Source organism: Argopecten irradians, chromosome 10 (assembly GCF_041381155.1).
Source record: "Argopecten irradians isolate NY chromosome 10, Ai_NY, whole genome shotgun sequence".
Taxonomy (NCBI): Eukaryota; Metazoa; Mollusca; class Bivalvia; order Pectinida; family Pectinidae; genus Argopecten; species Argopecten irradians.
Window position 1 is genome coordinate 3,415,905 of NC_091143.1, and position 16,007 is coordinate 3,431,911.

The window sequence follows — 16,007 nt, forward strand, 5'->3', positions numbered from 1 at the left end:
TAATAAAATACCAAATGGATCCAAATGTGTTTTTGAAGAATAAGCACATCAAATTCTTTGAAAGATGTCTTCAGATATTACCTGAGAGATATTCTTCGTTGACAGTAATAGGTAACGTATTTGGTTGAAGATGTGGAAGTTTTGAGTAAGGAAACTACTTAAAACGACGAATTTCGTGATACTCAACAACAGCTGATTAGACCCCGCCTTGTCCACCGTTGTCAACCGACCCGGTGCTGATCATAATTTGTGTTGTATAACTGCTGAATTGTCAGACCGAGGAGAAATTTGGCCTTATAAGCCTATATTAGATAAAGATACAACAGTAACAATTCGCACTGGTTGTTAACAACTTATTAATGTATCATCTACAGATTCGGCTGTTGGGGACACTCCCGTATATGCAGGATAGCTCTGCATTTGAGTAACAGTCCTGTATTTGAGGGATAATTTTGTTACGTTAATGCAGGATTCTGTGAAATGAAAATGGATGAAGTTGTTTAAAAATTTGTATCGAAAAAGGGTGTCATAATTTTCAGATAGCCTTATAACTGATTTAAAAATAACAGTCCTGTATTTGAGGGCATCATAACTTTTATAAGGCAACAGCAGTAATGCAACTTTCCACATTATCACTCAAATGAAAACAAATTTCTTTACCTAACGTAAATGTTTGTAAAAATCATACACAAAAATATAGTCTTAAATCAGTTTTAAGGCTATCTGAAAATTATGACACCCTTTTTTGATACAAATTTTTAAACAACTTTATTTTTCCATTTTCTTTTCACAGAATCCTGCATTAACGTAACAAAATTATTCCTCAAATACAGGACTGTTACTCAAATGCAGGACTATCCTGCATATACGGGAGGGGCCGCAACATGTTCTAAAATTGTCACCAACTGATTTTTCAATATTAACAATAACCATCAGAATTATCACAGGAGCTTGGTTTTCAGTCAATAATGTACAGCATAAAATATATATACAGTATACTTACTCTTTAGTAATAACCATAGATTACCAATTTTTAACCCATTTCTGCTGGTGTTTCCCAAGGCTCTGTTCTTGGTCCTTTCCTTTTTCTTCTTTTTATTAATGACATCACTCATGAAATTAATACTAATATAAAACGTTTTGCTGATGATGCATCACTTTATGTTATAGTTGATGAAGATGTTATTACCCCAGCTAATGATCTCAACGATGACTTAGAATCCATTTATAATTGGGCAAAACTCTGGAAAATTTATTTTAATCCACAAAAAACTGTTGCTTTATCTGTTTCAAGGAAAAAGCGATACCATCCACCACTTATTTTTGATAACCAAATAATTAATGAACATGTTTTCCACAAACATCTTGTGTTATTTTTAATTCAAATGGAAGCTGGGGTGATCACATTAAATATATAAATGATACTTCTTATAAAAGACTAAATATCCTGCCCATGCTTAAACACAAAATTGACAAGAAATCGTTAGAATCTTTCATCAGCCCATATTAGAATATGCCTCTTCTGTATGGGATAACTGTAATATTGGAGACAAAAAACTTCTTGAATCTGTCCAAATTGATGCAATAAAAATTATTACAGGCCTCAGAAGTGGAACGTCTCATCAAATATTATATTATGAATCTGAGTTTGAAAAATTAAAAGATAGACGTAACAGACATAATCTCATTTTAATGTACAAAATAATTAATCACCTAACAGCTGACTATCTTTATCACACTATTGAACCCTACATTAATATTAATGTTAATCACCGACTTTGTACTAATAGATTCTTTAATATTCCTCCATCCAGAACCTGCACCTATGACCGTAGTTTCTTTCCCGACACAATGCGCCTATGGAATAATTTTGACCATTCTGTTACCCCTTCCCCTACTCTTAGTGCTTTTAAAAAGAATTTAAATAAAACTCAAACACACTCTAATAGTAATACTGTTATCTTCACCTCCTGTAATCCAAGAAAACTTAATATAATACTATGTCAATTAAGTAATAATGCGAGCAATCTAAACTTTGACAAATATAAAGACCACCTTATTGATGACCCTGCTTGTTGCTGTGGCGCTGCTTGTGAAAATGCTGATCACTATTTTCTCTTCTGTCCTCTTTTTACTGACTCCAGACACTTTATTGTTGACATTGCTAATCATTTCAATCATATCTCTTCTTAACTAACTATTGAAGAGAATCAATTCATCCTTTTAAATGTGAATAATTATATCTCTGCCACTAACGTAACAGATTAATTCTAGCTATCCTGTTAAATTTGTTATTTAGTTATATACTTACTATAAATATACTTATGAATATCGTATGCTAATCTTCTTGATGTAATTTGAATCTTATATCATTAATCCATGAATCTGAGTAAAGCTACACTATGTGTGTAAGTGTGTGTATGTGTGAGAGTGTGTGTAAGTGTGTGTATGTGTGATAGTGTGTGTATGTGTGAGAGTGTGTGTGTGTGTATGTGTGAGATTGTGTGTATGTGTGAGATTGTGTGTAAGTGTGTGTATGTGTGAGAGTGTGTGTAAGTGTGTGTATGTGTGAGAGTGTGTAAGTGTAAGTGTGTGTATGTGTGAGAGTGTGTGTAAGTGTGTGTATGTGTGAGAGTGTGTGTAAGTGTGTGTGTAAGTGTGTGTATGTGTGAGAGAGATGTATGGGATTGTTTACATGTGTATATTCACTTACAATAATCCTATAATATTGTCCATCTATGTATGTAGATCTATGTGAGAAGACTTATATAGGCTTGCCTGTTGTCTGATCCCTTTAATATTTGTTATTAATAAAATATGTTGATGATCCCTTTAATATTTGCTATTAATAAAATATGTTGTCTGATCCCTTTAATATTTGCTATTAATAAAATATGTTGTCTGATCCCTTTAATATTTGTTATTAATAAAATATGTTGTCTGATCCCTTTAATATTTGTTATTAATAAAATATGTTGTCTGATCCCTTTAATATTTGTTATTAATAAAATATGTTGAAATGAAAAAATAGAGTGCCACTTTTTAAATATTTACATAATGTTTATTTATTCTATATACAGACCTATATGTGACAGCAGAAAATATAATTATATCAAACTATCGAGATGAATACTGGCATTTACCTTAGTATATACATTGTAATTACAGGTTACACTCACCTGGCTATACAGTTCATATCTTTTCATAAATATATCTTCTGTATATCAGATTTTCATATTATAAATTGTGTGAGTGTGTAACAGGAGAGGGGAAAACGTAGTGGCCAGACTTGGATTCGAACCAGGGACCCTCCGAACACTAGCCAAGTGCTCTACCGACTGAGCTCAGTGGTCACTGATGATCGACCCTGTCCAGCTGGCATGCTACATGATTTTGTGTAAACTCTGACTTTGGTTTGTCTTTCATTTGTACAAGGTAAGCATTACAACTTATATACTCTAGCTATACATGTTTTTATTTTCATTTCAGAATGACAATAGCATTTTTCTCCTTGTCAGGACTTGACATGCTGAATTCATTACATGTTGTAGAGAAGAATAAAAGAGAAATTATAGATTGGATATATTCATTGCAGCTTCTTCCTACAGCAGATGGTAAATATTTTTTCTTGAATACTGCATTTAACAACAATAAATATATTAAAATTTACATGTAAATTGATCACAATGAACGTTACAAGGGTTGTTAAACTAGTTCAAAAATATATACCATTTAACACATAATGTTTCTTTTTCTCCTAGATTCCAACTTAAGCCAGTGTGGATTCAGAGGTTCTACAACTAATGGCAATGCCTTTGATACAGAAAAGGTAATAATCATATATTCTATCAATGAAAACTAATTCTTGCTGTATTTTATTTTCCCTCCTTTTTACTGACACAGATACTTTCTAAGAGAAAATTGAATGAGACCGTTTGTTGTTAAAGACTACTGTTGTGCTAGGTATATGATTTTATGTACAGTTGCATACATCAGATCCTGTGGGGATTAATACCTTCGAATAAAACTGGGATCCCAGTCATGTTACATACGCTAGGGATGATTTTACATATAAAGTTATTATGATACTGTGTTACAGGCTAGATTACATCCTATACAACTTGACAGTGGTCACATTGCAATGACCTACACTGCCCTTGCGTCCCTCCTTATCCTTGGAGACGACCTTTCTAAGGTCAACAAGCGAGCAATAGCTGCTGGATTAAGGGCACTACAGCAAGTAGATGGCAGGTAATGTTTCATTGTGTTGCTTCTCAGATGTTCATTACCTGTGTAAACCTTTTTTTTCTGAATCAAGTTTTATATAATCATAATTGAATCATTGCTATAGTCTTCAGAATTATCTATCAGATTTAAAACTAATCAAATGTTTGTTTTTTCATTAAGTCAGCTTTTTGCAAGTTTAACAAAAGTTCAATTGATTCGGTTGGTAATTTTGGTAATTTGTCAGATTTGATGATGGTATACCATAGCTATTTTTTCACAGAATACCATTATCGTCTAGTTAGCTCATACACACTTTTTATTTTTACCTTGATTGTTTTCTTCATCTGGAAGTTTGACTTGATACTGATCAAGATTTAAGGATGTAATGCTTAAAGGATATTTTGTTGAGTGGGATACTACAGTGTTTACATTGCTATTTGTTGTCTTGCAGTTGTGTACCCGCAGGTAGTGAGAATGATATCACATTTGTTTACAGTGTTTATTTGTTGTCTTGCAGTTTTTGTTGTGTACCTGAGGGCAGTGAGAATGATATCACGTTTGTTTACAGTGTTTATTTGTTGTCTTGCAGTTTTTGTTGTGTACCTGAGGGCAGTGAGAATGATATGGGGTTTGTTTACAGTGTTTATTTGTTGTCTTGCAGTTTTTGTTGTGTACCTGAGGGCAGTGAGAATGATATGGGGTTTGTTTACAGTGTTTATTTGTTGTCTTGCAGTTTTTGTTGTGTACCTGAGGGCAGTGAGAATGATATGCGGTTTGTTTACAGTGTTTATTTGTTGTCTTGCAGTTTTTGTTGTGTACCTGAGGGCAGTGAGAATGATATGGGTTTGTTTACAGTGTTTATTTGTTGTCTTGCAGTTTTTGTTGTGTACCTGAGGGCAGTGAGAATGATATGGGGTTTGTTTACAGTGTTTATTTGTTGTCTTGCAGTTTTTGTTGTGTACCTGAGGGCAGTGAGAATGATATGGGGTTTGTTTACAGTGTTTATTTGTTGTCTTGCAGTTTTTGTTGTGTACCTGAGGGCAGTGAGAATGATATGGGGTTTGTTTACAGTGTTTATTTGTTGTCTTGCAGTTTTTGTTGTGTACCTGAGGGCAGTGAGAATGATATGGGGTTTGTTTACAGTGTTTATTTGTTGTCTTGCAGTTTTTGTTGTGTACCTGAGGGCAGTGAGAATGATATGGGGTTTGTTTACAGTGTTTATTTGTTGTCTTGCAGTTTTTGTTGTGTACCTGAGGGCAGTGAGAATGATATGCGGTTTGTTTACAGTGTTTATTTGTTGTCTTGCAGTTTTTGTTGTGTACCTGAGGGCAGTGAGAATGATATGGGGTTTGTTTACAGTGTTTATTTGTTGTCTTGCAGTTTTTGTTGTGTACCTGAGGGCAGTGAGAATGATATGGGGTTTGTTTACAGTGTTTATTTGTTGTCTTGCAGTTTTTGTTGTGTACCTGAGGGCAGTGAGAATGATATGCGGTTTGTTTACTGTGCTGCCTGTACCTGTTACATGATCAATGATTGGAGCGGTATAGATACAGAAAAGGCTGTTAACTTTATTAGAAAAAGTCAGGTAAGTTATCCCCCTTTCTAACCTGTTGTAATTCATAATGATAAAGAATCTGTAGATAGTTGCATGTACTAGAATTCATCATTAAATATTTACATATTATTAAACTTACATAAACACCAGAGTATAAGCTACACATCATATTTCTAGGAAAAAAACTCACGGCTTTTATAATTGCATGCGCAGGTGGCAGTCATATAGACTATGAACTTAAAACGCTTATTATGACGTCTTTATCATTGTGACGTCACATATGTCATGCCAGCGATCACACAGAAAATGCCTGTTCAAATGGCTGTTCCATCAACGACGATAACGAATGATTTATTCATTATAGATGCAAAATCCCTTGGGATTTCATCATAAAATTGTGACCAAATGTAAAGATAAGCATTGAACGTCTTTCAGTTTGCATTCATAGCCACAATGAATGCCAACTGAACAGAGACAAATTCAACATGAAGCGCTAGCGCACTTCATGGAATTCGCCTATGTCCTGTTGGCAGTTATATTGGCTATGAATGCCAACTGGAAGACGTTCAATGCTTAAATCTGCCCTTGCAGGTAGTTATTGATTTTGTTTTTATGTGCGTATAATCAGACTTTTTAAAGAAAGTTTTGCTCACAATATAATGTAGTCTCAAAGGGTATCTAATCGCATGGGAGGTAATCTGTTATATGCCAAGGAGGAATAGTATGATTAAGCCAACACGACGTTCTGTACCAGATCTCTCTGTTCAGCAACTTATATTGAACTTTTGTTTTACAGACTTATGAAGGGGGAATAGTATGATTAAGCCAACACGACGTTCTGTATCAGTTCTCTCTGTTCAGTCACTTATATTGAACTTTTGTTTTACAGACTTATGAAGGGGGAATAGTATGATTAAGCCAACAAGACGTTCTGTACCAGTTCTCTCTGTTCAGTCACTTATATTGAACTTTTGTTTTACAGACTTATGAAGGGGGAATAGTATGATTAAGCCAACAAGATGTTCTGTACCAGTTCTCTCTGTTCAGTCACTTATATTGAACTTTTGTTTTACAGACTTATGAAGGTGGAACAGTATGATTAAGCCAACACGACGTTCTGTACCAGTTCTCTCTGTTCCGTCACTTATATTGAACTTTTGTTTTACAGACTTATGAAGGTGGAATAGTATGATTAAGCCAACACGATGTTCTGTACCAGTTCTCTCTGTTCCGTCAATTATATTGAACTCTTGTTTTACAGACTTATGAAGGTGGAATAGTATGATTAAGCCAACAGGACATTCTGTACCAGATCTCTCTGTTCAGTCACTTATATTGAACTTTTGTTTTACAGACTTATGAAGGAGGAATAGCGCAGGGACCAGGACTAGAAGCTCATGGTATTATCATTTTAATTATCATTTTAGTTATCATTGTACTTAAATCAGGACTAGAAGCTCATGGTATTATCATTTTACATATCAGTTTAATTATCATTTTAGTTATCATTTTAACTATCATTTTACATATCCGTTTAATTATCATTTTAATTATCATTTTAAATATCATTTTAAATATTTTAATTATCATTTTAATTATCATTTTAGTTATCATTTTACTTAAATCATTGTTTACTTCACTGTTAACTGTAACTCAATAAACTTTTATTATAAATGTTCTCTCATATATGTTTTTAAAATGGAAAGGAGTCTAATTTGAATCATACAAATTTCATAATAGAACTGCTGTTAACATAGTCATACATTGAAATAATAGAAGTGCCTCAATTTTAATGTATATGCAAAATCATTACTAATATTGAGATTGACCTCTGAAATTGAATTTTGTCATTTGAAATGTTTGTTTGACGAGAAATCATTTTATATTATATGATTCAAAATTGGTATTTCAGATAATTAGATAGTCTCGAATTTTATTCAAAGTAAAATTGATGGTTTACTGTTTTGGATAGGTGGGTCTACATTCTGTGGTCTAGCTGCACTGGTTTTGATGGACAGACTGGAAGAAACTTTCTCAGTAAAAGAGCTGAAGCGACTGCGTTGGTGGTGTATAGCTAGGCAGCAGACAGGTTTCCAGGGCCGGCCCAATAAACCAGTAGACACATGTTACTCCTTCTGGGTTGGTGCTAGTTTAAAGGTAGGCATGTAAACAATGACAATCTTACTCTATCAACCTCCAGCAAAATGACTCCAATATTTGTTTCATGCACAGGTGTTTCACAAAACTGGTAAAACTGAATTACATGATGGTATATAAAAAAACCAACTTTTTGTATTGTTGATGACAGAATTATATATTTTCAACTAAAATCTTGAGCTTGAGATTTGTAGTTAAAGTCACATTTTTTGATAGGGAAGTGTTGTTCTTTTTAAAGATAATTTTCAGTAAAATTTATGGGAAGGGATGGAATTAACCAGTTATATCATTTCTAAGTGAAAATATGTACTATATATCTCTATTGTATTTTAAGCAGAAGAAATACTGGTATTAATGAAAAATATTCTTATTCTTTCAGCTGCTCAACATGTTCAAACAAAGTAATGCTAGTTTTAACCGAGGGTTTCTCATGTCAACGCAGCAAGCTATTACAGGGGGATTCTCCAAATGGCCAGATCACACACCTGGTGGGTAGTCATTCCTCACTGATCACGGTAACATCTGTTGATCACGATAACATCTTTAATACAGAGTTATCTGCCCATGTATTGGTTATAGAATCATACATAGAACGGTAAAACAAATAAAAAATATCTTATCATGGGAGCTTTTTACTTGTCAGAATATGGGTTGCTGTTGAAATTGCCGGAGATCACAAGAAACTACCCCCTACTACATTTAATATTAAACCCCTCGGATTATACAAAACACAATATTATCAAAAAGAATCCATTCAATCAACATATACGTATATAACACATATTTCATTACCACATCACAGCAGATAGTGAGCTCTCCTGAAAAAAAAATTAAAACTGTCTGTTCCATGATTAGGTTACTTCCCTTTATTCAGTCGTGTAGTAATCGTATTACAGTAGAACTTATCAACTCCATTATCATACCTTAACATAACCTTCCCCATAGAAAGCAGAAATTATGGAAAACGTAACATAACATTCCCCATAGAAAGCAGAAGTTAAGGAAAACTCCTTAGCTTAACATTCCCCATACTTCCGAAACGGCTTTTAATTTTTGAAATGGTGATGTACAACGAGATTAGTAATTTTGTAGAGCCGCAGAAGTTATTAGCTATACGTTTACTAGCACACTTACCATCACCTTCAGAACTGTTTAATTAGAATAAATAAAATGTTAATTTTTATAACGCGGGTCGTTTTATGTTTCCCGCCGTCGTCCTAAATGCCGCGCGGTAGTTAACTATCACTGCGCCAGACGACAAAACAGCGAAATGAATTTCCACTGTTATCGTACATTAGACAGGAAATCTTGCATATGTTTGGTGTTGTAACCTCATCTTAAGCCATCGATATATATTTTCTTTTGTTATTAATGTTTTTAAGAAACCTTTAAATTTTGCTCCGGAAAGGTAGTGGGCCTTTAAGGAAAACTCCTTAGCTTAACATTCCCCATAGAAAGCAGAAGTTAAGGAAAACTCCTTAGCTTAATATTCTCCATAGAAAGCAGAAGTTAAGGAAAACTACTTAGCTTAACATTCCCCATAGAAAGCAGAAGTTATGGAAAACTCCTTAACTAAACATTCCCCATAGAAAGCAGAAGTTATGGAAAACTCCTTAACAAAACATTCCCCATAGAAAGCAGAAGTTATGGAAAACTCCTTAAAGATGCTCCACCGCCGACAGAGCATAAATGATATTAATCATCAGAATAATAATTGGTGTTTAATCGTGTATATTTATGCCTAATTAACACAAAAAATAATATAAACTGATTTATAACGCCTTTGGTGCATGCGCAATCAGCACTTCATTCCATATAGGATATAGTGTCACAGAATTTTTTCGGGATGCAATTAATTATTTTTCATATTTTTAACTTGAGTAAAATTAGAAGCTCAAACTTTTCAATGGTGGTAATGGTGTAAAGTAAGTAACTTTTGTAACTGAAGAAAAATACTAAATCGTCTGCTCTTGTTTTTTATAGTGAAAAAATACCATTTGTCAGCGATGGAGGAAGCATCTTTAACTAAACATTCCCCTTAGAAAGCAGAAGTTATGGAAAACTCCTTAACTTAACATTCCCCATAGAAAGCAGAAGTTATGGAAAACTCCTTAACTTAACATTCCCCATAGAAAGCAGAAGTTATGGAAAACTTCTTAACTTAACATTCCCCATAGAAAGCAGAAGTTAAGGAAAACTCCTTAACTTAACATTCCCCATAGAAAGCAGAAGTTATGGAAAACTTCTAAACTTAACATTCCCCATAGAAAGCAGAAGTAAAACTCCTTAAGCTAAGAGTTTCCCTTAATTTCTGCAATGCTTTTATAAGGAGAACTTTAATGTAGGGTATTTCTTAATGTTAAGTAATCTCCATGAAATTGGGCACTAAGACAATTTACGCTGTATCTCTTAATTGTCTTGTAGAAATACAGAAATACCAAATGTACAGTGTTTATATTAACTTGTTTGTGTTTCAGATGTCTTGTAGAAATACTTAATGTACAGATTATGTATTAACTTGTTTGTGTTTCAGATGTCTTGTAGAAATACTTAATGTACAGATTATGTATCAACTTGTTTGTGTTTCAGATGTCTTGTAGAAATACTTAATGTACAGATTATGTATCAACTTGTTTGTGTTTCAAATGTCTTGTAGAAATACTTAATGTACAGATTATGTATCAACTTGTTTGTGTTTCAAATGTCTTGTAGAAATACTTAATGTACAGATTATGTATCAACTTGTTTGTGTTTCAATGTCTTGTAGAAATACTTAATGTACAGATTATGTATCAACTTGTTTGTGTTTCAGATGTCTTGTAGAAATACTTAATGTACAGTGTTTATATCAACTTGTTTGTGTTTCAGATGTCTTGTAGAAATACTTAATTTACAGTTTATGTATTAACTTGTTTGTGTTTCAGATGTCTTGTAGAAATACTTAATTTACAGTTTATGTATTAACTTGTTTGTGTTTCAGATGTCTTGTAGAAATACTTAATGTACAGTTTTTATTAACTTGTTTGTGTTTCAGATGTCTTGTAGAAATACTTAATGTACAGTGTTTATATTAACTTGTTTGTGTTTCAGATGTCTTGTAGAAATACTTAATGTACAGTGTTTATATTAACTTGTTTGTGTTTCAGATGTCTTGTAGAAATACTTAATGTACAGTGTTTATATTAATACTTTATAACTTGTTTGTGTTTCAGATGTCTTGTAGAAATACTTAATGTACAGTGTTTATATTAACTTGTTTGTGTTTCAGATGTCTTGTAGAAATACTTAAGTACAGTTTATGTATTAACTTGTTTGTGTTTCAGATGTCTTGTAGAAATACTTAATGTACAGTGTTTATGTATTAACTTGTTTGTGTTTCAGATGTCTTGTAGAAATACTTAATGTACAGTGTTTATATTAACTTGTTTGTGTTTCAGATGTCTTGTAGAAATACTTAATGTACAGTTTATGTATTAACTTGTTTGTGTTTCAGATGTCTTGTAGAAATACTTAATGTACAGATTATGTATCAACTTGTTTGTGTTTCAAATGTCTTGTAGAAATACTTAATGTACAGATTATGTATTAACTTGTTTGTGTTTCAGATGTCTTGTAGAAATACTTAATGTACAGATTATGTATTAACTTGTTTGTGTTTCAGATGTCTTGTAGAAATACTTAATGTACAGTTTATGTATTAACTTGTTTGTGTTTCAGATGTCTTGTAGAAATACTTAATGTACAGTGTTTATATTAACTTGTTTGTGTTTCAGATGTCTTGTAGAAATACTTAATGTACAGTGTTTATATTAACTTGTTTGTGTTTCAGATGTCTTGTAGAAATACTTAATGTACAGTGTTTATATTAACTTGTTTGTGTTTCAGATGTCTTGTAGAAATACTTAATGTACAGTGTTTATATTAACTTGTTTGTGTTTCAGATGTCTTGTAGAAATACTTAATGTACAGATTATGTATTAACTTGTTTGTGTTTCAGATGTCTTGTAGAAATACTTAATGTACAGTGTTTATATTAACTTGTTTGTGTTTCAGATGCACTACATGCCTACTTTGGAGTCTGTGGAATGTCATTACTAGGAGAACCCGGAGTACAGAAAATGCATGCAGCGTTAAACCTTAGTAAAACAACGGCACAACATTTACATAATATACACAAACAATGGGGGATCTAACATTTACCGTGTCCAGATCATGTTAGTGTGTAAGTCATTAGATACCAAGTGGTTTTTGTAAGATGCTTTGTGTCCAGATCATAAACCATGTTAGTGTGTAAGTCATTAGATACCAAGTGGTTTTTGTAAGATGCTTGTGTCCAGATCATAAACCATGTTAGTGTGTAAGTCATTAGATACCAAGTGGTTTTTGTAAGATGCTTTGTGTCCAGATCATAAACCATGTTAGTGTGTAAGTCATTAGATACCAAGTGGTTTTTGTAAGATGCTTGTGTCCAGATCATAAACCATGTTAGTGTGTAAGTCATTAGATACCAAGTGGTTTTTGTAAGATGCTTGTGTCCAGATCCTAAACCATGTTAGTGTGTAAGTCATTAGATACCAAGTGGTTTTTGTAAGATGCTTGTGTCCAGATCCTAAACCATGTTAGTGTGTAAGTCATTAGATACCAAGTGGTTTTTGTAAGATGCTTGTGTCCAGATCATAAACCATGTTAGTGTGTAAGTCATTAGATACCAAGTGGTTTTTGTAAGATGCTTGTGTCCAGATCTAAACCATGTTAGTGTGTAAGTCATTAGATACCAAGTGGTTTTTGTAAGATGCTTGTGTCCAGATCCTAAACCATGTTAGTGTGTAAGTCATTAGATACCAAGTGGTTTTTTTTGTATGTTAGTGTGTAATGATACCAAGTGGTTTTTGTTGCTTGTGTCCAGATCCTAAACCATGTTAGTGTGTAAGTCATTAGATACCAAGTGGTTTTTGTAAGATGCTTGTGTCCAGATCATAAACCATGTTAGTGTGTAAGTCATTAGATACCAAGTGGTTTTTGTAAGATGCTTGTGTCCAGATCATAAACCATGTTAGTGTGTAAGTCATTAGATACCAAGTGGTTTTTGTAAGATGCTTGTGTCCAGATCATAAACCATGTTAGTGTGTAAGTCATTAGATACCAAGTGGTTTTTGTAAGATGCTTTGTGTCCAGATCATAAACCATGTTAGTGTGTAAGTCATTAGATACCAAGTGGTTTTTGTAAGATGCTTGTGTCCAGATCCTAAACCATGTTAGTGTGTAAGTCATTAGATACCAAGTGGTTTTTGTAAGATGCTTGTGTCCAGATCATAAACCATGTTAGTGTGTAAGTCATTAGATACCAAGTGGTTTTTGTAAGATGCTTGTGTCCAGATCATAAACCATGTTAGTGTGTAAGTCATTAGATACCAAGTGGTTTTTGTAAGATGCTTGTGTCCAGATCATAAACCATGTTAGTGTGTAAGTCATTAGATACCAAGTGGTTTTTGTAAGATGCTTGTGTCCAGATCATAAACCATGTTAGTGTGTAAGTCATTAGATACCAAGTGGTTTTTGTAAGATGCTTGTGTCCAGATCATAAACCATGTTAGTGTGTAAGTCATTAGATACCAAGTGGTTTTTGTAAGATGCTTGTGTCCAGATCATAAACCATGTTAGTGTGTAAGTCATTAGATACCAAGTGGTTTTTGTAAGATGCTTGTGTCCAGATCATAAACCATGTTAGTGTGTAAGTCATTAGATACCAAGTGGTTTTTGTAAGATGCTTGTGTCCAGATCCTAAACCATGTTAGTGTGTAAGTCATTAGATACCAAGTGGTTTTTGTAAGATGCTTGTGTCCAGATCATAAACCATGTTAGTGTGTAAGTCATTAGATACCAAGTGGTTTTTGTAAGATGCTTGTGTCCAGATCATAAACCATGTTAGTGTGTAAGTCATTAGATACCAAGTGGTTTTTGTAAGATGCTTTGTGTCCAGATCATAAACCATGTTAGTGTGTAAGTCATTAGATACCAAGTGGTTTTTGTAAGATGCTTGTGTCCAGATCATAAACCATGTTAGTGTGTAAGTCATTAGATACCAAGTGGTTTTTGTAAGATGCTTGTGTCCAGATCCTAAACCATGTTAGTGTGTAAGTCATTAGATACCAAGTGGTTTTTGTAAGATGCTTGTGTCCAGATCCTAAACCATGTTAGTGTGTAAGTCATTAGATACCAAGTGGTTTTTGTAAGATGCTTGTGTCCAGATCCTAAACCATGTTAGTGTGTAAGTCATTAGATACCAAGTGGTTTTTGTAAGATGCTTGTGTCCAGATCCTAAACCATGTTAGTGTGTAAGTCATTAGATACCAAGTGGTTTTTGTAAGATGCTTGTGTCCAGATCATAAACCATGTTAGTGTGTAAGTCATTAGATACCAAGTGGTTTTTGTAAGATGCTTGTGTCCAGATCATAAACCATGTTAGTGTGTAAGTCATTAGATACCAAGTGGTTTTTGTAAGATGCTTGTGTCCAGATCATAAACCATGTTTAGTGTGTAAGTCATTAGATACCAAGTGGTTTTTGTAAGATGCTTGTGTCCAGATCATAAACCATGTTAGTGTGTAAGTCATTAGATACCAAGTGGTTTTTGTAAGATGCTTGTGTCCAGATCCTAAACCATGTTAGTGTGTAAGTCATTAGATACCAAGTGGTTTTTGTAAGATGCTTGTGTCCAGATCCTAAACCATGTTAGTGTGTAAGTCATTAGATACCAAGTGGTTTTTGTAAGATGCTTTGTGTCCAGATCATAAACCATGTTAGTGTGTAAGTCATTAGATACCAAGTGGTTTTTGTAAGATGCTTGTGTCCAGATCATAAACCATGTTAGTGTGTAAGTCATTAGATACCAAGTGGTTTTTGTAAGATGCTTTGTGTCCAGATCATAAACCATGTTAGTGTGTAAGTCATTAGATACCAAGTGGTTTTTGTAAGATGCTTGTGTCCAGATCATAAACCATGTTAGTGTGTAAGTCATTAGATACCAAGTGGTTTTTGTAAGATGCTTGTGTCCAGATCATAAACCATGTTAGTGTGTAAGTCATTAGATACCAAGTGGTTTTTGTAAGATGCTTGTGTCCAGATCCTAAACCATGTTAGTGTGTAAGTCATTAGATACCAAGTGGTTTTTGTAAGATGCTTGTGTCCAGATCATAAACCATGTTAGTGTGTAAGTCATTAGATACCAAGTGGTTTTTGTAAGATGCTTTGTGTCCAGATCATAAACCATGTTAGTGTGTAAGTCATTAGATACCAAGTGGTTTTTGTAAGATGCTTTGTGTCCAGATCATAAACCATGTTAGTGTGTAAGTCATTAGATACCAAGTGGTTTTTGTAAGATGCTTGTGTCCAGATCATAAACCATGTTAGTGTGTAAGTCATTAGATACCAAGTGGTTTTTGTAAGATGCTTGTGTCCAGATCATAAACCATGTTAGTGTGTAAGTCATTAGATACCAAGTGGTTTTTGTAAGATGCTTGTGTCCAGATCCTAAACATGTTAGTGTGTGTAAGTCATTAGATACCAAGTGGTTTTTGTAAGATGCTTGTGTCCAGATCATAAACCATGTTAGTGTGTAAGTCATTAGATACCAAGTGGTTTTTGTAAGATGCTTGTGTCCAGATCATAAACCATGTTAGTGTGTAAGTCATTAGATACCAAGTGGTTTTTGTAAGATGCTTGTGTCCAGATCATAAACCATGTTAGTGTGTAAGTCATTAGATACCAAGTGGTTTTTGTAAGATGCTTGTGTCCAGATCCTAAACCATGTTAGTGTGTAAGTCATTAGATACCAAGTGGTTTTTGTAAGATGCTTTGTGTCCAGATCATAAACCATGTTAGTGTGTAAGTCATTAGATACCAAGTGGTTTTTGTAAGATGCTTGTGTCCAGATCATAAACCATGTTAGTGTGTAAGTCATTAGATACCAAGTGGTTTTTGTAAGATGCTTGTGTCCAGATCCTAAACCATGTTAGTGTGTAAGTCATTAGATACCAAGTGGTTTTTGTAAGATGCTTTGTGTCCAGATC

General features: G+C 33.6%; 1 protein-coding gene across 1 annotated transcript; it reads left to right on the forward strand.

Moving 5' to 3' along the window:
• Positions 1-3: 3 nt before the first annotated feature.
• LOC138332920 (geranylgeranyl transferase type-1 subunit beta-like) lies at positions 4-12,784 on the forward strand. The gene is given in 10 exon segments (XM_069280948.1): positions 4-96; positions 99-111; positions 3,490-3,614; positions 3,762-3,829; positions 4,100-4,251; positions 5,680-5,812; positions 7,137-7,182; positions 7,755-7,939; positions 8,319-8,427; positions 11,993-12,784. Coding segments are annotated over 10 exon segments (1,053 nt in total). The 5' UTR covers positions 4-14; the 3' UTR covers positions 12,133-12,784.
• The last annotated feature ends 3,223 nt before the right edge of the window (positions 12,785-16,007 follow it).